The 23,211-nt window shown below is 33.2% G+C and overlaps 4 protein-coding genes and 1 long non-coding RNA gene across 8 annotated transcripts in view; 3 read left to right on the forward strand and 2 right to left on the reverse strand.

Moving 5' to 3' along the window:
- Window positions 1-969: 969 nt before the first annotated feature.
- On the forward strand, window positions 970-3,474 carry LOC115244749 (proteasome subunit beta type-6). The gene is made up of 5 exons (XM_029822672.1): window positions 970-1,178; window positions 2,538-2,605; window positions 2,679-2,810; window positions 2,888-3,162; window positions 3,219-3,474. The coding sequence occupies exons 1-5, from the start codon at window positions 1,008-1,010 to the stop codon at window positions 3,344-3,346; spliced, it is 774 nt and encodes a 257-aa protein (XP_029678532.1). The 5' UTR covers window positions 970-1,007; the 3' UTR covers window positions 3,347-3,474.
- Window positions 3,475-3,977: 503 nt separating this feature from the next.
- On the forward strand, window positions 3,978-12,168 carry LOC115244750 (sodium-coupled monocarboxylate transporter 1-like). Its single transcript, XM_029822673.1, is given in 14 exon segments — window positions 3,978-4,760; window positions 5,657-5,871; window positions 5,971-6,022; window positions 6,163-6,230; window positions 6,861-7,015; window positions 7,447-7,587; window positions 7,696-7,804; window positions 7,874-7,983; window positions 8,138-8,324; window positions 8,398-8,484; window positions 8,597-8,685; window positions 8,879-8,989; window positions 11,218-11,422; window positions 11,723-12,168. Coding segments are annotated over 14 exon segments (1,878 nt in total). The 5' UTR covers window positions 3,978-4,495; the 3' UTR covers window positions 11,807-12,168.
- A 174-nt stretch (window positions 12,169-12,342) lies between these two features.
- LOC115244753 lies at window positions 12,343-13,389 on the forward strand. Its single transcript, XR_003885423.1, has 2 exons — window positions 12,343-13,173; window positions 13,264-13,389. It is a non-coding gene; the product is annotated as an uncharacterized LOC115244753 (long non-coding RNA).
- Window positions 13,390-15,003: 1,614 nt separating this feature from the next.
- Window positions 15,004-16,312, reverse strand: LOC115244752 (protein I'm not dead yet-like). Its single transcript, XM_029822680.1, has 2 exons — window positions 15,815-16,312; window positions 15,004-15,574 (listed from the first exon to the last, which is right to left on the reverse strand). Exons 1-2 carry the CDS (start codon window positions 15,821-15,823, stop codon window positions 15,323-15,325), a joined length of 261 nt encoding a protein of 86 aa, XP_029678540.1. The 5' UTR covers window positions 15,824-16,312; the 3' UTR covers window positions 15,004-15,322.
- Window positions 16,313-16,606: 294 nt separating this feature from the next.
- The window catches only part of LOC115244751 (protein I'm not dead yet-like), a 31,140-nt gene continuing 24,535 nt past the window's right edge, over window positions 16,607-23,211 (reverse strand). For 3 of the 4 annotated variants that reach the window (XM_029822676.1, XM_029822675.1, XM_029822678.1), the window contains 2 exons: window positions 19,939-20,317; window positions 17,034-17,382 (listed from right to left, as the gene is read on the reverse strand). In XM_029822676.1, the coding sequence (XP_029678536.1) occupies window positions 17,131-17,382; window positions 19,939-20,317 (631 nt within the window). In that variant the 3' untranslated portion in view covers window positions 17,034-17,130. Of the gene's footprint in view, window positions 17,383-19,938; window positions 20,318-23,211 lie in introns of all 4 variants that reach the window. The other variant, XM_029822677.1, reaches the window with a different exon arrangement.

The following is a 23,211-nucleotide window of genomic DNA, read 5'->3' on the forward strand; positions in this document are numbered from 1 at the left end:
TAAGGTACCTTTACATGGCAGCGTTAAGGTGCCTTTACATGGCAGCGTTAAGAGTCGAGCGTCTGCGCAGAAAAATGCGCAGAATTTAAAAGAGATAGATTCTAGGCTAAAATTAGATTCTGCGCAATTTTCTACACAGACGCTCGACGCTTAACGCTGCCATGTAATGACACCTTAATGGCTCTCGCAGACCAGCGCATTGACGCGACGCGCGATATTCAATGAGAGCTCCGATTATCGGAAAAAATATAGCTCTCATTGGATACCGCGCGTCGCGTCATCGCGCTGATCTGCAAGAGCCATAATGCTGATCCGCATGACAAATTTAATATTACCCTTAAGCTGATATTACGACAAACATGTGCAAACATGAACACACGACAAAATGTTTGTTGAACGTAACGATTGATTATCGAATAGAGAATTTCTAGAGTCTCTATCAAGATTCTCCGAATTCTCCATGTGATTGCCAATCCACAATCATAAATAATATATACGGGTAGAAGAAAAGAATCAAGTGGCACTCCTCTAGAGAATAAAATGGCTTAAAGTATATCGGTGTATACTAGACTATTATCATATACAGAGACTCTAGAAATTCTATACTCGATAGCCAATCGCTACGCCAATAGTTTTATAGTAATATTATATTCGTCGTACGATAAACTTTTTAAGCGCATTGATTAGCTAATTTCCCAATTGCAATCGCAGCTGCGAGCCGCTAGTGTGATTCGGGCTTTAGATAATCTGCACGTGTGAAGCCAAAACTAGTAACACTCTTATGATTGGAACATGTAGAATACTTCGCTGAACAGCACGCAACGAATCAATTAACAAAATCAGTACGAAAAATTGTACCGTGTGCCGCAGGCTTTACTGCTTAAGTTTTTTTTATGTACCACGGCCCTGACTTGGGCCGTGTTCCGATATTCAAAGCCAGTAGTGAAAATCTATAGTTTACGTCACATATACTATAGATTTTCAGTACTGGCAGTGAATATCGGAATATGACCTTTGGAATGACTCCGCTAGAGACAATTGGAGACAGTTGTGTGATAGCTGAATTAGAAAAATTTTTGATAAGAATGGCTTATATGGATAATATATTGCAACCACAAACGGCTACCATTTCGGAAAATATGATGCCGGACTGGCTGAATTCGGAGCAGAGCACTGGGGTGAGTTCTCGGGGATGATGATGATGATGATAATGATACGTTTTTAGGTTATAATGACACTGCAAAGACGTGATTAGGAAACATAATCTTTTTATGAAATTTATTTAAGTAGATGATTATTTCGTCAAACACAGTTAAAAGATGCATTTATCTGCTACTTTTTTGAGATAAAAAAGTTGATTCTTCTTTTTACCGATATATTGGATGTATACTTTGAAAAATATGTCTTTTGTAATTCAATTTTCTTTTTTTTTTAAATTTATGGACACTTTCTACGTGTTAATTGTTTAATAATATTTCGATTATAACAAAACTAAAATTATAAAAGAAAAAGTTTTTATTTATTATATACAGGATGTTTCAGAAATATTTTAATAGACTTTGGAGGTGAGTTCTCCACATAAAAACAAAAAAAAATGTCATATAAACATGTAGAAATGCCTGGTTTATGAGTTATAATCGAAAGATTATATTCAATTCAGTACCATAGCTTGGCCTAAATCCATTATATTTTTATCATGGGGACGCTTAAAAGCCCTAGTTTATGTAACTAAAATTGCAAATGAAGAGACGCTTTATTAACGCATCGTAAATGCCTGCGAAACTATTCGTAACTGTCATGGGATCTTTGAAATGATGTAACAGTCCATGATCCGACATGTCCATGCGTGCATCAAAGCAGGTGGAGGACATTTTGAGCATTTATGAATTGTTAGTGGATACACAATTGAATTGAAGATGTATTACATTGGTCATGTGTCATTGTAGATATGTTCTGTCAGTTTTTGTGGTTGAAATCTTTCAATTATAACTTATAAACTAGGCATTTCCAGACATATGTTATATGATATTTTTTTCTTGTTTTTGTGTGGAGAACTTACTCCAAAAATTTGTTGAAGTATTTGTGAAACACCCTGTATAGATAATCAATTAACATCGCTATTCTATCTGTATTCTGCGCACATACTTTAAAATATAGTTTTGATTCAATATTTTTTTATAAAGATTTATAAGAATGCAAAGTTTAGTTTAAAATCTTGAAAATATATTTATAAAAAGTATTGGAAATATCAAAGGAATATTTATAGAAAGTTATTGTATTTGAGAGAGGAGAAAATGGCAGAGAAGTGGTTAAACGCAGTCAAATGAAGCAACAACTTTTGTAAGTATGGTGTAAAACGTTACATTTAAGTTTCCATCATCGGTGAGATTCTATTAAAAGATTTGAATTTGTGAGATTCTGATAAAGAGAATTATGGGTTTATCACGTGTTTCTTTATCTTGATTTACGACACTGCATTTGAGCTCCTTATATCAATTCGTTGCAATGTTTGATGCCATCTTACAACCTATTTACAGACGTCAATCATGGCATGCGAATTCGATGGTGGCGTCGTAATTGGTGCTGATTCTCGGGGTACGACGGGGTAAAGTATATAATTTATTCGACGAGATCATATTTATCGATTACAATTCTTTGTAATTAATTCATTATTCTAGAGCTTACGTTTCCAACCGTTACGCCGACAAATTGACACGAGTGACGGATTACATTTACTGTTGTCGTTCCGGCTCAGCGGCGGACACACAGGCGATCGCCGATATTGTAGCTTACCACTTGGGTTTGCATCAGTAAGATAACATCCAGGGAAATAAATAATTGCCATATTTTATCGACACCTATAAGACAAATAAATTTTTCATATCAGAATGGAGCTCGGAACGCAGCCCTTGGTGGAAACGGCTGCCAACGTGTTTCGCGAGATATGCTACAATTATCGAGACTCCCTGATGGCCGGGATCCTGGTGGCGGGATGGGATAAACAGAAGGGTGGTCAGGTCTATAGTATTCCCATAGGTGGTATGTGCGTGAGACAGCCGATCTCGATAGGTGGTTCCGGTTCGACGTATGTGTACGGCTACGTGGACGCGCAATATAAACCCAAAATGTCAAAGGACGAGTGTCTCAAACTAGTGGAGAATAGTAAGTGCATTGTCAAAGGGAAAGGAGATTCAATTCTTAATAATAACTTTTTACAGCGCTCGCGTTAGCCATGGCCCGCGACGGAAGTAGCGGCGGTGTCATACGAACTGGAGTGATCACGGAAAAGGGAATTGAGAGGAAAGTCATATTGGGCAATGAATTGCCACGCTTTTATGAAGGATAAAGATTATTATGTCATTAAGCCTTTGTCGCGATACGTTTAACATAAGGTATACATCTTTAGAAATCTAAGCGCGGAATACATACGCTATGCATTTGCTAATTAAAATTAAAGGGAAAATTGTATGATTACGTATGATTACGTTCTTCTTTACTCCTCGATATTTATCCTGGAAATATTTGCGATATTTGCATATATTTTTATTCTGCAATGTAGCGAAAGATTAAGTACTGATTAAAGAACACTTGATTATATGATTCGCTGTGATAATCGATCGTGAAGGATTTGTAAATGGAAATTAGCAAGATTATTGATTGGTATCGTCATTGTAAGTGACGATTTCGATCGCGACATCTCTTGAAGCGTTTTTGCGCGGGACAACCGACGTTCATCGGCTCTACGAGATTTCGTGTAGCAAGACTCGTGGTGCTGGAATCGTTACCGATTCCCAAACATGTATCCGTACCGCCAATGCTAAATTTAGGTCATATTATCCACTTATGATTCTCTGGCCGTGGAATATAACCCGTCGGTCGTTCGTTTCGTACTCCGTACTTTATGCCCATTGTTAGGCTTAATTAGAAGATTGTCGCAATGACACTATCGTGACGCGTATAATCGCGGCGCGGTGTGACTCTCTTCCTCACCCGACTACGCTGCGATTCGCGTCAAGGTAGTCGTCTCTCGGCTTCCGTGATAGACTTGCCAATCTAGCACTTTGTTAACTTGAGAGCGTCCGGTATCGGTCTGTTCTAATACTTGTAAATCTCGAATCTTTCAATACTCGCGTACTTAATCCAATATTGTTAACGATACAGTTGGAGATCAAATTCGATCTCGATTCAAAAGTGAAACTTAATCATTTAAACGCTCTCTCAAATGTTGACAAAATTTTAATAAACGATTAACATTATCGACAAATTTTATTTTATAAATAATTAAATTGCCATAGCATCCCGCAAATTCTTTCGCGATCTATTCCATATTCTTTATGGTAGATCATAGCGTGACCGCTGTTATTTCCGACGTTAATAGAACGCGTTACGTTGAAGCGTTAGATTAAAACAATCGGAAGATTCTGCCCTCGAGAACGATACACATCCCTCCACTGCGGTAATCTATCAAAGCGACGAGATTCCGTTTTGCAACAAAATGACCTCGGAAGGTACCTTGAATGATCTGGGCTCGACCAATTGGACACCGGAAATGCCCACCGTACAGGAGATCAGCGAGTCAATGCAGAACTTCGGTACGTCGGATTACACCGTGTTCGCGGCGATGCTGATCGCCTGCGGCATGGTCGGCATCTATTTTGGCTTCGTGAACAAGTCCTCAGGCGAGGACGAGTACCTGGTAGGCGGAAGGAACATGAAGACATTTCCAGTCAGCCTCAGCCTGATAGCGAGCTTTATATCGGGTACAGCTATATTTCCGCATTTTATTAATTTTTCTCGTACGCTCTGCTGTGACAAGAGATCATTAAAGATAAAAATATCAAAACCTGCCTGTAATACACATTTATATCTTAATAATGACTTGAAAGTGAGAAGAAAAATTCGAAAAAGATTTATACTTTGCCAGTTTAATACATTTCTTTAATAAGGTTTATTTATTTTTATTTGATTTGTTAAGCGTTATAATCAAAATAGTCTAATATTTGATTCACGATGTTTCTCTTTATATGTTTCTCATTATATGAGAAGTTTTTAATACCATTTTTTGTATATATTTATTTGCTGTGTTGCATATACTTATGTGGAAAATTTCCATTTAATCATGATTTTTTTTTTCATGACATATATCACAGCTTCATTCAGATGATAACAAACTGTTAGATTAGATAAGCAAGCATTTAAGTTGTAAATATCTTGTCACTTGTGCAAATGCTTTAAATATGCTATAGAAACTTATACATAATTGCCCAGGTTGTGCATTATGTGGCACGCATAACATATGCATTTTTGAAAACGTGAAACAGAGATAAAATTAATTAAATAATTAAAAAGCACATGTAACATAATAACAAGCAATATGATGGTAATAATATTAATATTTGCTGTATAAAATATTGATTTGTGTGTGCCGAAAAATTCCAAGATTGAACATTTATAAAATTATGTCTAATAATAATAAGTATAGGTACAAAATCTCTATACATTTTTTATTCTATTTAATTTTATAATTTAACAAATATATTATTATACATAATTTCGGGGATGAATTCGTGGTTCGAGTAAGTAATAATTATTCAATGTCGAGAAATTATATCATGAGACTAATTTCTCTAATCGCTCAAAATTGTTTGAACATCAGGTATTTCATTGCTTGGTACACCGACGGAGATTTACGTGCACGGTACGAGCTACCTCTTCATCGGTTGCGCGGTCATCTTCGTCGGTCTTGTTATGTCCATCGTATTCCTGCCGGTCTTTCACGATCTCAAACTTACCAGCACGTACGAATATCTCGAGAAACGTTTCGACAAAAGGATCAGATTGTTAGGTTCGGTCCTCTTCACCATCGGTATCGTAAGTAAATCCTCGAAAAAGAGAATCGCGCGCATAAAGATTTTTTTTTGTGATTTCGCTGTCTCGAGCAATACAAATATATATGAGGACTTCTTTTAGATGACTTGGCTCCCAATTGTCATCTACGTACCCGCATTGGCCTTCAATCAAGGTATACACCTTTCTCAAACGAAAGTTTAATAAGAAATCGAAACTAATTAAAATTTAATCAAATTGACTTGCAAAATATGTCTCCTAAATATGAGAATCGTGTTTAACGTGAGAAATTATTTCCGACAACTTTATTTTCAGTTACGGGGGTGAATGTTCACATAATCACGCCTTTTGTATGCATTGTTTGCATATTCTACACCTGCGTGGTAAGTTAGCCAAGATCTAAGAAAGAAATATAAATGCAAAACAAATTCAAATATAGACGCAAATAATCAATTAAAACTGAAAACATATACCTGTGTTTGTCTTATACATACCCCTTTTTTATTGTAAAAAGAATATATATATACATATATATATAAGATATTCTAAAATCATACCGGATATCTTTTTAACAGCAGATTTTCTGATCAGTCGAAATAATTGAAAATGTCGTCATTTTTGCAAGTTTCCAATTTTTTTCATAATAATATAGTTCCGTAACATCAAATAAAAATTCTATTAAAGTAAATCTGAAATTAACTGAAGAATGTAGTTTTGTTGATCTTTTCTAATTTTAATTTTTACGAAAAGCCCCTCGTTTTCAATCGCTTATAATTTGGAAATTATTCCCTCCATATTTCCTAAGAAAAAATCGTTTCTAAAATTTCTATCAAAGAATCTGCTATTAAAAGGACGTCCGGTTTAGAATGTCCTGTATGTATATGTGACTCCAATTGAATTACATTTCACAGTCAGATTAGATTGACCCAAGTAAAATGGGTTTTATTAATAGCACTAGGGAAATAGCTTATTTAATCCTTCTTCTGAAAGGATTTATTTTTTATTGCATTCAGGGCGGTCTCAAAGCAGTAGTATGGACGGATTTCATTCAGACTTTCATCATGTTTGGCTCCATGTTGTTAATTATAATTAAGGGCACAGCCGACATCGGTGGATTGTCTTTGGTGGTTCGGAGAAATCTAGAATCCGGAAGACTCGAATTACCCACGTGCGTGCATTTAACATTAATAATATACAGATGTCCCGATTTCGTTATCTTAACACTTAAATAAGTGTAGCTTTATATGAAAGAAAAAGAAATGAAGATTTATAAATGATATAAATTACAGCCTTGTATTTTTTTAGAGAGACAGACATGTTTTTATTTTATAAAACACAGGATGATTAAAAATATATGTTAATTGAAATTAAAAGTACGCTCCAGGCCAATAATTTGAAAACACTTTTTAAAAACCGACGTTTTTGGATTATTCATTCAAATGTCCACAATTTTATTTTGTGTAATTTTTTTGTATGTGCTTTATTTTGTATAAATATATATCTTTTTTTAAATCAGTTTTCGTTAATAAATAAATTTAATATAATTTATCAGTATTTTTAAACTTTTGGTTTAGAATGTATAATTGTCTCGCTTAACAGGACAGATTGGAGCCCTTTGACGAGACACACGATTTGGGCGCTTACGATAGGTGGTTTCGTACATTGGCTACAAGTTTCCGCTATCAATCAAAATATGATTCAACGATACTTGTCACTTCCTACTTTGCAATCAGCTAGAAGGTATATTCTATTCTTTCATAAATTAAAAAAATTAATAATTTTTTTACAAGACCAACAACCCAGTGAGCATTATTGAGAGGATGAGCTCTTTAAGAGGACTTTTTAAAGACTTAATTAAATTTTTATAGTCGGAGTTTTAATTCTGATTGGCATGTGCGGATACGCCGGTCTACTAATTTACGCCTGGTATCACGAATGCGATCCACTCACGACCAAGGTAACGTTTAGTTAATTTTATTTAATCGCGGTAATTGAACATCGATTAATGTATATATACATGCTACAGCTGGCACGTGCCAAGGATCAATTGTTGCCACTGCTGGTCATGAACGTTTTAGGACAATTTCCAGGACTGCCTGGTCTCTTCGTGGCTGGCGTGTTTAGCGCTGCGCTCAGGTAATTCACATTTACATTTAATTAATTGAAATAAAATGGAAAAATATCTGTATATAATTATTAGAAGTTATTAAAAGAAGATAATTAAAAGTTATAGCTATCCCTTTTGTTTTTAGATGTGTGCATATAAGATTATTTTTGGGATTCTTTTTAGCTCGCTGTCGACCGGCTTAAACTCTATGGCGGCAGTAGTACTAGAGGACTTTGCCAAGCCCTTCATCAAGACCCCATTTACGCGTAGAACTGCCGATATCTTCATGAAGCTTACCGTTGTCGTTTTGGGCGCGACGTGTGTTGCCCTCGTCTTTGTCGTCGAACAGGCGGGCATTCATGTGCTGCAGGTAAACAGATCGGAGACCTGTCAAGTAATATAAATCAAATTTTTTGTCTCACATATTGGAATGATTTTTGTAGTTATCCATGAGTCTGGGCGCCATCACTAGCGGACCGTCTCTTGGCATTTTTAGTATGGGATTATTGTTACCGTGGATCAACGGCAAGGCATGTGCTCTAACGATAACTTTACTTTGACTTAATTTAATGGATATATGTATATTCGGATTTGTCGATAAAAGTAAAGAAGAAAAAAACTCTCGTGTTTTCAATTTGCCAGGGTGCTCTGATCGGAGGACTCGCGGGTCTGAGCTTCATGGGTTGGCTCGGTCTTTCCGCTGAAGCGGCCATCGCTAGTGGACAAATTAAGTTAATATTAAAATCGTCATTACAAAGGTGTCCTGAAAATCGCGCAAATACTTTTATTACTTAATTTTTTGACAATTTTCCTGTATATAATAATATTTTGATTCGCGAATCTCGGAACATCCTGTATATGATATACATGTCTATACCATATTTTGTTTCCTTTCAAAATACAATCACATATATGTCTTTGCAGATTCGATGTGAAACCCGTCACCACGGAGGGATGCGCTTACTCGTTCCCGCAGGTGGAAAATTTACTGCTATCTGTACCGCCGAATTCGATTTTGGACGACACGAGTGGAGAGTAAGTTTTAGAGGGTGTTACTAAATTTGGTAAAACTGCATAAAAGGTAACATACTTCCGATTTTATCGCCACTTAAATATATTGTAGAGGAAGTTCTTTTGAGTAATTCCCTGGTTACATTATTTTCAAGGTGGGGAAAGGGGCGGAGCTTCTCCCCCGTCCACGCATTCAAAAAATGATATTTTTCAAGAAAATACTCACAAAGTCGTGTAATTACATGTTGAAAACTGTTAACAAACTGCGAGAAATAGGTGAAACACATTATTGATAAAATATCCATGACCGTGTACCTATCCCGTGAATATAAACAAACACTTCTTCCACGTCTGCTCTACAACAAATACAACATACACAAATTTCACTTTTCCTAATATTATATTATATTATATTATAATACCTGAGAAAAAAACTTTAAAACTGTGAAACTTTAATTTGTTATATCTCCTAAATCCAATGTTGTCCCCTACTTATGTATTTTTTCTGCGGGGAATTACTCAGAAGAACCTCCTCTATAACATATTTAAGTGGCGATAAAATCGGAGATGTATTACCTTTTATGCAGTATTACCCTAAATTTAATTATACGTATATCAATTTGACGTAGATGGATAACTGGTACTATAACCAGGGTTGGATAAGTTAATTTTTTTTAACTAAATTAAGTTTAAAGTTAGTGGCCCAAAAATTAACTAAGTTTTATATTAAAAGTTACTTAAACAAAAATTAACTCAGTTAAAGTTAAGTTAAAAAATTATTATCTTATTAAAAAGTTAAAAGATAATTATGCAAAATTGTGTGTTTTTTTACATAATTAATCTTTTAATTGTACATTTTAAATTAAACTTTTTAAATTTAGGTAATATAATAAAAAGGTAGTTTTTTATAAGACAGATAATGTATTTTTTCTTATATAATAATTAATAATACACATTATTTAAATATACTATAGTTGTGAAATAGAGATATTATAGGGCGTTTTCCAGCAAGGTACACAGACGACCCAGTGTACTACACATTATCACGCGATTGGCTATATTTTAAATTTCTTCATTTGACAGCCGATCATGTGATAATGTGTAATATACTGTGTCGTCTGTGTACCTTGCTGGAAAACGCCCACAGTGTTTAAAAACAAAACGGTTAATAGGGACTTCGATTAAAAGGACTTTCCTGTTTAATTTGAACCGCTTTATTTTTAATTATTAGATACTCTAACAATAAATTTAAACAATTTAAATCAATTTATTGAATTTTAATAAAAGTGGCATCTTAAACTTATGGTCCATAATTTTTCCTCTTATGGTTGCATTAAAATTAATGGCAAAATTTTTCACTTTTTACATTTCCACCCTAGGGGAAAAGTTACACGATCGCTGCTCTGCACACAGGATGCGGAAACACTTGCCGCGCGGCACAAGATGACGCGGTAGCCAATCAACTTATAACTTTTTAATTAGAGCAAAAAATTGATTGATTACCGCGTCGTCTTCTGCCGCGCGGCAAGCGTTTCTGCGTTCTGTGTGCAGAAGCCATTAAGTCATCATATATTAAATCACCTGCACTAAACATACGCTCTACATGCGCTGAGGATGGTACCGTTGCGTTGTATTTTATGAACGCACGTTTTAATGGTACTGGATACTGTTTTATGTTATTATAATTATTAGTAAACAGATAATTTTCGACTATCAAAGATACAAAATTTTAATTTGTATAAAAAAAGTTAATAATTTAACGTTAATGCATTTAAAAGAAACTAGTTTAAATTAAAAGTTAACACGTTCAAAATTAACTAAGGCCGGTATTCATAGTCCGTTCTTATATTCAAGATCGTCTTAAGTATGGTCTTAAGATATTATGCGATCATTTCATTGGTTGAATGGGATTTCAAGACGACCCAAGACCACACTTAAGACGATCTTTATATAAGAACGGACTATGCATACCGGCCTAAGTTAAGTTAAAAGTTATTAACTTTTTAACTTTTTAACTTAACCTTTTAACTAACGTTTTTTTAACTTAATTTTTAACTTAACTTTTTAACTAATTACTACCCAATCCCAACAATAATTATACATATTGTTGTGAGTTTATTAAGATAAAGAATCGATTGTATACCCAGATAGCCAAGTCTGTTCGAACAGATTTTGCCAAACGTCTGCTACAAATTTTTGTCAGCAGAAAGATTCCGCGTTTTATAACAAAATATATAACCGTTATTTAATAGGGAACCATGGGCATTGTACCGTCTCAGTTATCTTTGGTACACTATGACCGGTGCCTTAATGACTATAAGCGTCGGTCTCATCGTAACTCTTATTACCTCCCAAAATGTTGAAAAGTTAGATCCGATGCTCCTGGCGCCATTTATGAGAAAATATTTGAAGACTTCAAACAAAGATATCACGCCCGAAGAACTTCATCAGGTCAAGGTATTTTATTATTTTTTAATTAAATTATTTTATCATTTTTGACTGAATTTCTTATTAAATAACAACCGTTCCATTTGCCTGTTTACTTTCTGTTCAATAATTTTGCTGATAATTTGTAGCAATATATTAACAGTTTGTTTAATTACTATTGAATGTGCGCTGTGTGTGTTTTAATATTATATATTGTTTAGATGCTTTTTTTATTAATAAAATAATTTTTTAATATATTAATATTAATAAAAGATAATATATAATAATAATAAAATATATTCTTTAATATATTTGATTTGTTTCTATTAGATTGCGAAATCTGAGAAGGACGAAAAGACGGGATCTCGCACTATCAATGAAAATGATAAATTATTAGAAGCGACTTCGACATGATGTGTAATATACAGTTCAGTTATAAAATTAATCGTATTATTGAATTTCTGAATGTATCAAAAAGATAGTTTCATAACTCGGCGACATCGTTTTGTGCATCAAAGTTCGAATTATTATATGTACTATAACAGAAGCTTTGTACAAAGTTCATATATGTGATACTATATACTCCTTTGGTAGCGTTGTTGTATGTACATTGTTAAAATTATTATAGATTATTGTGCATATTGTTTTTACTTAAGCGCCCTGCAATAAAAAGGATATGAAGATATTGTATAACAATTTTACTAATTATTAATTAATTTTATTAATTGTTTTACATTGTATATATAATTAAAAAAATATATAGAAAATATGAATATGATATAATTTGATAATCGATTCAGTATTTATTATCGAGTAAATAAAATTTTAAATTAGTAAAAACAAGTTTGTTTTAATCTTTCTCTTTCTTTTCCTCTCTTGATATATCACTGAAAAATTTAATTATTGCAAAAATATTTGTTGAAATAAATAATTTTCTAATCAATATGGATCCATACCAATTTCATATCATTCAGCAAATAAAATAATATTTCCCGAAAGTCTTATCACAAAATCGAGAAAGTTGAGTCAATACTGGCTGTAACATTTTTCAATCTTTGCCCCGAGCGTTGGCGAAATTATTAATAAACTTATCTCAATTATTCCGAGATAGTTCAGTAATAACAAAACTTGCTTCAATATGAACGATCAATATCTATCTTGCGGCTTAAATCTGCGATAGTTTGAATTTTCTCTCGTCTAACCTATATAATACTTGTAATCAGTTATTTAAATCGGCTTATGTCTGTGCTCATAATGTCTTTAATGTCTTAGAAGTTTTTCTTCGTCGATCAAATAGCTCGTTAATGTTTGTGGTTTGCTCACGTAATTGAAAGTACGTAAATGTAAACGTAAATTTTTTAAAGTAGAATATTAATAAAAAATTTATATACATATACATATACAAGTATATATATAATATAATAACAATATAACATATATAATATAATAAATTAGTTAATCTCTCTTGAAGAGGGTTTATTTCCGAATTAAAATTCGCGGTTGCACTTGCGCGCTATCTTCAATCGGCGAATTATAACATATGAGTTATTCCATCTATGTATAATCAATGATATGTGTTCCATGCATTTTGTGACGGTAAGGTTAGTGATAAAGGGGAAAATTTTTTTTTCATTGTTTGTATATATATATATCGATTGAAATGATAAACATATCGCGAATGTGTTGGTATCAATCACAGTGAAACAACCGTGATGATAGGTTTTACTATCATCGCGTATTTTTACGACACGTTACGCAATCGCACGTGACAGAAACGCTTTGTAGGTTATATATCCGCTATGAAGGTTATGTTTATCAATCCCTTTCGACGGTTCCGTCGTGCTTTATGGACTTTTCTAATTTTATCCTAGGGCCAAGTGTTGTCGAACGTTTTCGCCAAATAAGTGCCTCTTGACTGCAATTGGGGATCGTCATAAATCCATCTGGCGAAATGGCAGAAGAAGCGGAGAACGTCAATCAGGATTCTGACGTGGATGGTGAGTGAGAGAGAGATTACGTATGTAAATTTAATACATCTATTATCATTGTAATGACACTGCATTTCACATACATGATGTTTCACTATTTCAGACACGTATTTTGTGTGTGTCGATCTTTCTGTACATATATTGATCTCTGTGAAGCTCATTAATAGAGACTTTTGGCTTTTCCTTAAAGAGTTCTAGAGTTCCTGATACGTTTTAAAACGAGTTCTGTAATTAAATGTAAAAAGTAGGAGATTAAGATAGTCAACTTCACGATAACTTCCCAAGAATTTTAACGATTATTCTTAAAACTGGGACCGATAGAATTGAAATTGAGAATCTTAGCAATTTTTCGTTTCTCGAATTAAAATTTTTTAATTAAAAATTTATTTTGGGAGTTTCTGTTTTTTCTAAAATTCTAAATGACGCAAAGAGTTCTATAGAAAAATATTACGACTCAAATCGATCCCTATTGAAATAAAAAAAGTTATATTCAATTTTCGTGTTGCAAGAACGTGATATTGATACTCTATATCTCCAGATTTTTATTTTTTTATATTTAATCGACAGAACTCTTCTTAAAACGTATCAGGAACTCTAAAACTGTTTGGGGAAAAGAGGCCAAAACTCTATTAATTATATCGAAATTCTGAAGATAGGATGACTTCACAAAGATAATAGGATATTTTAAAATATAAGTGAGACAATATATAGGGTGTCTGATAATAATCACCCCACCTGTAATGTGCAGATAGAGCAGGAAACCGAGAAGGAAAGTCCTCTACCGTTTTGCGATCTTCGCAATAATTAATAAGAAATTAATTTAAAAAGATCGGCCAATTCACGCGAGTATTACCGCGTGGTGAGAAAGGACGGCCTGATATGGGACATCGATTTGTGGTTGCTAGAACGCAAGGACCATCGTTATTATGTACCGCTCGTACGTAATTGTTGTCATTTGTAGAGCACTCCTCCCAAAACTTTTGTCGCGCGCTTAGCGACCGCATACTCTTGGGTTGTGTCTTCTCGCTGCGCTCTTATACTCGCGCGAATTGGTCGATCTTTTTTAATTAATTTTTCAATAATTATTACGAAAATCGCAAAATGGTAAAGGACATTAGTATCATTTTCTTGATTTCTTGTATTAGTAGAAAAATCATATCATTTGCAAAGCGGAAAATATAAGAAAAATATAAAAAATATACTATTACGAATGATAAGTAAATCAAAGAGTGAGACAAGATTCAGGAATTGAGAATTTGAGATGCAAGTGACTGATTGACTTGATTGACTTATCCAAATATGTATATTGTGAACATACTTGATATATATAAATAAATACGTTTATGTGTTTTTTGATTGGCTAAAAATTAGTATTGTCAGTGATTTTTTGGTCGCTAAGACATATGTAAGAGTGGATTCCTTATTTGAGGATTTTTGTATACTATTATACATTTCATACAAAAATAATATCATCCCACATGCGAAATTATTCTGAGGAGCTAAAAATTTGTCAGTGATTTTTTGGTCGCTAAGACATATGTAAGAGTGGATTCCTTATTTGAGGATTTTTGTATACTATTATACATTTCATTTCAAAATAATATCATCCCACATGCGAAATTATTCTGAGGATGTATCATATTGTTACTTTCTTATCATATTTGACAATTTTCGCTTTTACGATACATACATAGTACCATCCAGTCTATTCTTGCCATTGAGGAAGTTGAGATTCGCGATTGTGCGAACTTATCCCTTAAGGCGTCAGATATCTTTGGAATTTGTAAGAAAATATCTATTATAGAGAGACCGAATTTTTTCGATGAGATGAGAATATTCGGCGTTATTATGTACGAGTAGTACTCTTGTCATTGTGGAACACGCGCGTTCGGTGGAGCACGAAGCGCAAATAAATATCGAAGGACTATACTGACGAGTACCGCTATGTCGCCCACTCGGGGAACTCGGACAGATTGAATACGTATGTACCCCATGTGGAGAACGCCCCCACGGTGACGACGAGCGTGACGATGCTGGGCCCGATACCGGCGATCATAAAGTCCCTTGTCTTTATATGACCCGCCGCGCTGGCAATTGCATTCGGCGGGGTACCTACCGGTAAATGAAACGAGAACGAGCAGCAGATAGCCGCCGGCAGCATCAAATACAAAGGATGTATTTTAATAGCCACACACTATAAAGAAAAAAGAAAGTTTTGTTGTCAAAATCATTTTGGTTTACGCCACTTGTATTGTGAGAACAGAATTAAAGATTAATCTTAATATTAATTTACATCTCATGGATCACTTTTCTTTTGACATATATTGTGGAAAGTGCATTCCTAAGTAATACACGCTTCGAATTATGTGGTACTTTCTTTTAATTCCTAGTCCTAATACATGCAATTTTGAAATATGACAATTGTCGTACTTACTTGTATCATCTTTTCGTTGTATTATATTTGTGTATTTATATTTTTTTATTTGCATTTGCTCGTTATTATGCCATTGTCAGTACGTATAGAGTTATTGTCTAGTTTCACTAAAAATTTCGAAATAAGTGTAACGTTACGAATTCCTAGCCATTACTGTGGTAAAGATAAACTTATTGACTTATTTACTTGAACATAATAGGTCACACCTCACCGATTTTATTTCCACTTACAATGAGATATGTTGTAGGCGAAGTTTGTGTGTGTGTGTTTTGAGTAATTCCCCGCAAAAGTCAAGTGGAGAATGTCATTGATTTAAGAGATATAACAAATTAAAATTCGACAATTTTAATGCTTTTCCTTAGGTATTATAACTGATATTAAGAATAGTGAAGTTTGTGTACGTTATATTAATCTATTTGTCATCTTCTAACTAGAAAAAGCTTTTGTTTACATTATTTAAGGTATAACTAGATGGTCATAGTTATTTATAGATTTATTATGATTAATGATTGTTTCACCTATTTCTATTCCTGCTCGGTTTAATCCGTTCTACCTGCACATTACGGGTGAGGCGATTATTAGCAGACACCTTGTATATAAGAGAATTTAATAATATATATTGTCAGTATCATTTTCTTGATTTCTTGTATTAGTAGAAAAATCATATCATTTGCAAAGCGGAAAATATAAGAAAAATATACATATTACACTATTACGAATGATAAGTAAATCAAAGAGTGAGACAAGATTCAGGAATTGAGAATTTGAGATGCAAGTGACTGATTGACTTAGTTTCCGACTCCAAATATGTATATTGTGAACATACTTGATATATATAAATAAATACGTTTATGTGTTTTTTGATTGGCTAAAAATTAGTATTGTCAGTGATTTTTTGGTCGCTAAGACATATGTAAGAGTGGATTCCTTATTTGAGGATTTTTGTATACTATTATACATTTCATACAAAAATAATATCATCCCACATGCGAAATTATTCTGAGGATGTATCATATTGTTACTTTCTTATCATATTTGACAATTTTCGCTTTTACGATACATACATAGTACCATCCAGTCTATTCTTGCCATTGAGGAAGTTGAGATTCGCGATTGTGCGAACTTATCCCTTAAGGCGTCAGATATCTTTGGAATTTGTAAGAAAATATCTATTATAGAGAGACCGAATTTTTTCGATGAGATGAGAATATTCGGCGTTATTATGTACGAGTAGTACTCTTGTCATTGTGGAACACGCGCGTTCGGTGGAGCACGAAGCGCAAATAAATATCGAAGGACTATACTGACGAGTACCGCTATGTCGCCCACTCGGGGAACTCGGACAGATTGAATACGTATGTACCCCATGTGGAGAACGCCCCCACGGTGACGACGAGCGTGACGATGCTGGGCCCGATACCGGCGATCATAAAGTCCCTTGTCTTTATATGACCCGCCGCGCTGGCAATTGCATTCGGCGGGGTACCTACCGGTAAATGAAACGAGAACGAGCAGCAGATAGCCGCCGGCAGCATCAAATACAAAGGATGTATTTTAATAGCCACACACTATAAAGAAAAAAGAAAGTTTTGTTGTCAAAATCATTTTGGTTTACGCCACTTGTATTGTGAGAACAGAATTAAAGATTAATCTTAATATTAATTTACATCTCATGGATCACTTTTCTTTTGACATATATTGTGGAAAGTGCATTCCTAAGTAATACACGCTTCGAATTATGTGGTACTTTCTTTTAATTCCTAGTCCTAATACATGCAATTTTGAAATATGACAATTGTCGTACTTACTTGTATCATCTTTTCGTTGTATTATATTTGTGTATTTATATTTTTTTATTTGCATTTGCTCGTTATTATGCCATTGTCAGTACGTATAGAGTTATTGTCTAGTTTCACTAAAAATTTCGAAATAAGTGTAACGTTACGAATTCCTAGCCATTACTGTGGTAAAGATAAACTTATTGACTTATTTACTTGAACATAATAGGTCACACCTCACCGATTTTATTTCCACTTACAATGAGATATGTTGTAGGCGAAGTTTGTGTGTGTGTGTTTTGAGTAATTCCCCGCAAAAGTCAAGTGGAGAATGTCATTGATTTAAGAGATATAACAAATTAAAATTCGACAATTTTAATGCTTTTCCTTAGGTATTATAACTGATATTAAGAATAGTGAAGTTTGTGTACGTTATATTAATCTATTTGTCATCTTCTAACTAGAAAAAGCTTTTGTTTACATTATTTAAGGTATAACTAGATGGTCATAGTTATTTATAGATTTATTATGATTAATGATTGTTTCACCTATTTCTCCCAGTTCATTAACAGCTTTCAACATGCGACTGCACGTATTTTTAAGTTTCTTGTTGGGAATAGCAATAAGTTAATAAATTTTCTTGCTGATTGAAAAGTTATTCACGGACATATTAAATGTCCACGGTGTGAAAAATATTATTTATCGATTGCGTGGACGGAAGAAGGGCAGAGCCCCTCTCTTTGCACCGCCATCCCCAAAAACATTCGAACCCAATCCACATCTAATTTTAATTTAAAATCAGAAATAGATTTGCGTTAAATTAGTTTTTTCGGGGTGGTGGTCCAGGGGGAGGGACAGAGCCGCTATGCGTTTACTTTATACAATAATAAAATAAAACTATAAAATGGTTTAGAAATCTTAACATGGTTTAACACAGAACTTTCCACATAAAAGAAAGTTTGAAATAAGAAAATTTGATATACTTGCATATTTAGATCTTTAAATAAATATTTAATAATATATGAATGTTTAATAATGATGAGAACCTTCTGAAAATTATTGAGAACCATGATTTTTTGAAAACATGTTGAATTAAAGTCATTGGAACTAAATTTGCTTTCCCAAAAATTTTATTTTTGTAATATTTTGAAGTTGCATATCTTAGGAACGAAAAGAGAGGGCGCCACATAATTCAAAACATGTATTACTTAAGAATGTACTCTTTACAATACATGTCGAAATGAAAATGATCCGTGAGATGTAAGCTAACGTCAAGATTTACCGAATTTAAATATGGATTCATAATTTTTATCCTTTTGCAATATCGAGATGTAGCCCCCGCATATTCTAATTATATCATGATAAAAATATAGTAATAAATATGTAAAATGCCATTGAGGGGCCAGGAAATCTGCTATTAAAAATATCGATCGTATAGAAAGAATAATAAATAGAATTCTGTGAAAAAATGCGACAGTGAATTTACATATATAGATTTCCTATTATTATATAAATTGTTCTTTTATAATATAAAAAAGTGTTGTTCTCTATTGGCAACTTTCGGCCAGATTTTGTGATTTACATCTACTGCTTTCCCACTTATTACTTTACGCGTTAGCAACAAGATCGAACAAGATGCTTGACGCGCGTAACTAAGGAGCGCGGCACTTAATTTCAAAAGTGTCAATATCGCAAAAGTGGGACAATGCTTTTAACAACACCGCAAAAGTTTTCAAATATAATTTTCCTTTTATATTTTATATTTGATTAATAATCATAAAACTATTTTTTCTATTATTAATTACGTATGTTTTGCAACAATCAAAAAATTTTAGTAACATTTTATTCAAAGCTTCTCACATACTTTTGCAATCATATTGATGTATATAGCTTTGAATAAGATGTTACAAAAATTCTTTAATTATTGCGCGCGAAACATATATGTATATAATTAATAATTTAAAATATAAATCGATATGATTGCAAAAGCGTATAAGAAGCTCTGTATGAATAAAATATTATAAAAATTTTTTAATTATTGCAAAACGTACGTAATTAATAATAGAAAAAAATAATTTTGATTATTAATAAGATATAAAATATAAAAAATATTTTATTTGGAAATTTTTGCGGTGTTATTAGAGACGTATTGCTTCATTATATTTGTGATATGGATACTCCTGAAGCTAACGATAAGTACTGCACTCTTTAATTATGCGCGTCTCGTTGCTAACGCGCGAGTAGAAGTGAAATCTGGCCAAAAGTTGCAAGTAGAGAACAGCATTGATATAGAAAATATTGGTTATATGTGAAACAATTTTATCGTGTTGACTTTGCTCGACTCACCATTTCCGCTAAGACTGGCAGTATAATATTCGCGACGGCCACGTTAGCCGTTAATTCCGTCACGTTCTCAGCGAAGAAGCAGACGATCAGCAATATCGCCACCACGTTGATCTTTTGCAGACCGATCAAGGACTGACCGAGCATGGCTGATAAACCCGATGTAGTACTACCAGCGGAGATGGCGAATCCGCCGCCCAGCACGAATATCAAACTCCAGTGCATCTTCTGGTTAATCATCTTCCATGTTATTAAGCCGGGTGACGGTTTCGTGGGCCGTTTGTGTAGATTTTTGTTGAACGCGTGCAGAAAGTCAAGTTTCGACGGAATGATGAAGAACAATATCGTCACGCATATGGCCGCGGTTGAATCCTTGACCGATCTGGAATTTTGAAAAAATTTCAGTTATTTGATATTTTTCTCTATTAATTTTTTGGTAAATATACCGAAAAGAGGACCCCCACCCCCGATGATCTTGATTTTGACATATGTTATCAAAGTTGTGTCCCTGAGTAATATTCGACAGGTTTTAGCCATTGCTCATTTTTTATTATATATATAAAAAGTTATTAACAAAAGAAGTTTTATAAATGGAATGTAATTCTTTGTTCTTTAAAAAATTGGGAACTCATGTGGAACTACATAATGATCCCACAAGAAATGTGTGGGCGGGAGAGACTTTCCCCCTGCGCCCCCAACCCCCAAAAAATTACTTAATCCAAACTTAATCCTACGTATAATTAATATTAATTTTAAATTAGAAATTAAATTAGCTTTTTTGGGGGCAAAACCGCCCACGCCTTTTTTGTGAGACATTATCCCATCCCTCCCCGAAAAAAACTAACTTATTTCTAATTTAAAATTAACTTATAAGATATGTAAAATTAAATTTGGATTAGATTAAGTCTTTTGGGGTGGAGATTGCCCCTCCCCCGCCCACACGTTTTCTGTGGGATCATTATATAGTTCCACATGGATTTTCAATTTTCTAGAGGACGAAAAATTGCATTCCATTTATAAACCTGCTTTTGTTAACAACTTTTTATATATAATGAACAATGACCGACGGCTAAAATCTTTCGAATAGTACTCAGGGATACAACCTTGATAGGTCATAGGTCCTGGATCTTCTTTTCGATATACATGTATTATATAATATACTTTGATCTTGACATATGTTATCAAGGTTGTCCTTTTATTATATATATAAAAAGTTATTAACAAAAGAAGTTTTATAAATGGAATGTAATTCTTCTTTCTTAGGGAAATTATCAAGTAGCATTTTGTAATGAATGTGGGATGTAACCCCAAATATATTTCTAATTTAAAATTAAAATTAGTTATAAAGTAAGCAGAATTAGTTTTGGATTAGATTAGTTTTTTTTTTTCGGGAAGAAGCAGCAGAGCCCCTCCCTCGCCCACACGTTTCCTGAAGAATCATTATACGGTTCCACATGGGTTTCCAATTTTTTACGCAAAGCGAGGTCCACCCTGAGATCCGTCTTCTGTTTTTTAATGTGAAACGAGGTCTATCATTGTACGGTTTCACATATAGCGTTTTCGAGTGAAGCTTTGATCGCTCTAAAAGCGATTAATGACGTTATAAATTTCGTCTCGGATTACTAGAAGTATATGGATTATTATATTAATCAATGAAATACTTAGAATAAGTATTTGATTGATTAATCAAGGCAAAGAACCTTGTACTTTAAAGTCAAAATAGCGTCAAACGGGATGTACTTTATATTATTTATATTATTAATGTATTATTTATATTAATCATATTCAAAACCCATTTTTGATTGAACATATGTTCATGGAAAATTGGGTTTAATCGCTCTCAGAGCGATCAAATCTTCCTTCATTTGCAAACATTAATAGGTTTTCAATTTTCCACGCGAAGCGAGGTCTATCCACTATCGCCCGATGCTTGCAGTATAAAACGAGGTTTATTATTGTAAGATTTCAATATACAAAGCATTAAATCATGCAGTTAATTTTGTGAATCCAGTACCTGTGTATACACAAAATATAGAAAGATTGTGGAGAAAAATGCAAGCAAACATTTCTATGGTATACATGATTACCATTTCACAAATTATTTTGCTGAATTTATGTTTAAAAGAATGTACAACTATAATGAACGCATTTATGTGTTTTTTAATATAATGAGTCCAATATATTCATTAGATTCATTAAGTATTGAATAAAATTCTTGTTTCATATATCTATTATTGACCTTTTGCTCATAACAAGAGACTGCCTTGCCCATATATATATATATATATATATATATATATATATATATATATATATATATATATATATATATATATATATACAGATATATATATATATATATATATATATATATATATATATATATATATATATATATATATATATATATATATATATATATATATATATATATATATATATATATATATATATATATATATATATATATATATATATATATATATATATATATATATATATATATATATATATATATATATATATATATATATATATATATATATATATATATATATATATATATATATATATATATATATATATATATATATATATATATATATATATATATATATATATATAAAGATTGTGCCAACGCTCGTGAGCGGGTAGAGCACAATAAACTGAACAGAAAAGTCTTGTAACATTTTTTTTTGTATAACGCTTAATAAAGGAGTTATTATTGAGTCTGCCAATCAGCGCCGATCTTTAGCCGCGCGCTTGGTAGTGTGCATGAGCGCTCCGTCGCTATGGTGGCCCATACTACCAGGCGTCCGGCTAAAAGTCGGCGCTGATTGACCAGACTTTACTCAATAATAACTCCTTTATTAAGCGTTATAGAAAAAAATGTTATAGGACTTTACTGCTCAGTTTACTGTGCTCTACCCGCTCACGAGCGTTGGCACAATCTTTACCGGACACCCTGTATATATACAGGGTGTAACAGAGCGCCCGTATCCCCATTTAAAAACTAGAGAAGTAATCGGATGAAAAAATGTTTCAGACAAAAGTTGCATGGTTTGAAGGAGGCCACATGATGAAAATATGGATTTGACCTTAAATGACTTTTTCAAGGCCAGGTCAATATGATTGATGTTTTCTTAAATGGAACCCCCTATTTTTTATTGCATATTCTTGTAGCCCTTGTCCACCGAAAATTCTTTTAGTTACTTTTATTTCGTGCAAGTGGATGGCACGGCGAGACTGAATGTATAGTGGTATTAATCAAATAAT

This window comes from Formica exsecta, unplaced genomic scaffold, assembly GCF_003651465.1.
Source record: "Formica exsecta isolate Colony F162 unplaced genomic scaffold, ASM365146v1 scaffold854, whole genome shotgun sequence".
Lineage (NCBI taxonomy): Eukaryota > Metazoa > Arthropoda > Insecta > Hymenoptera > Formicidae > Formica > Formica exsecta.

Bases quoted from the DNA above. Each gene is read 5' to 3' on its own strand.
- LOC115244749 (XM_029822672.1), top strand. From the start codon at position 1,008: ATGACCTTTGGAATGACTCCGCTAGAGACAATTGGAGACAGTTGTGTG. The intron at 1,179-2,537 runs GTGAGTTCTCGG...ACCTATTTACAG, and splicing joins ATTCGGAGCAGAGCACTGGG to ACGTCAATCATGGCATGCGA. The intron at 2,606-2,678 runs GTAAAGTATATA...TCATTATTCTAG, and splicing joins GATTCTCGGGGTACGACGGG to AGCTTACGTTTCCAACCGTT.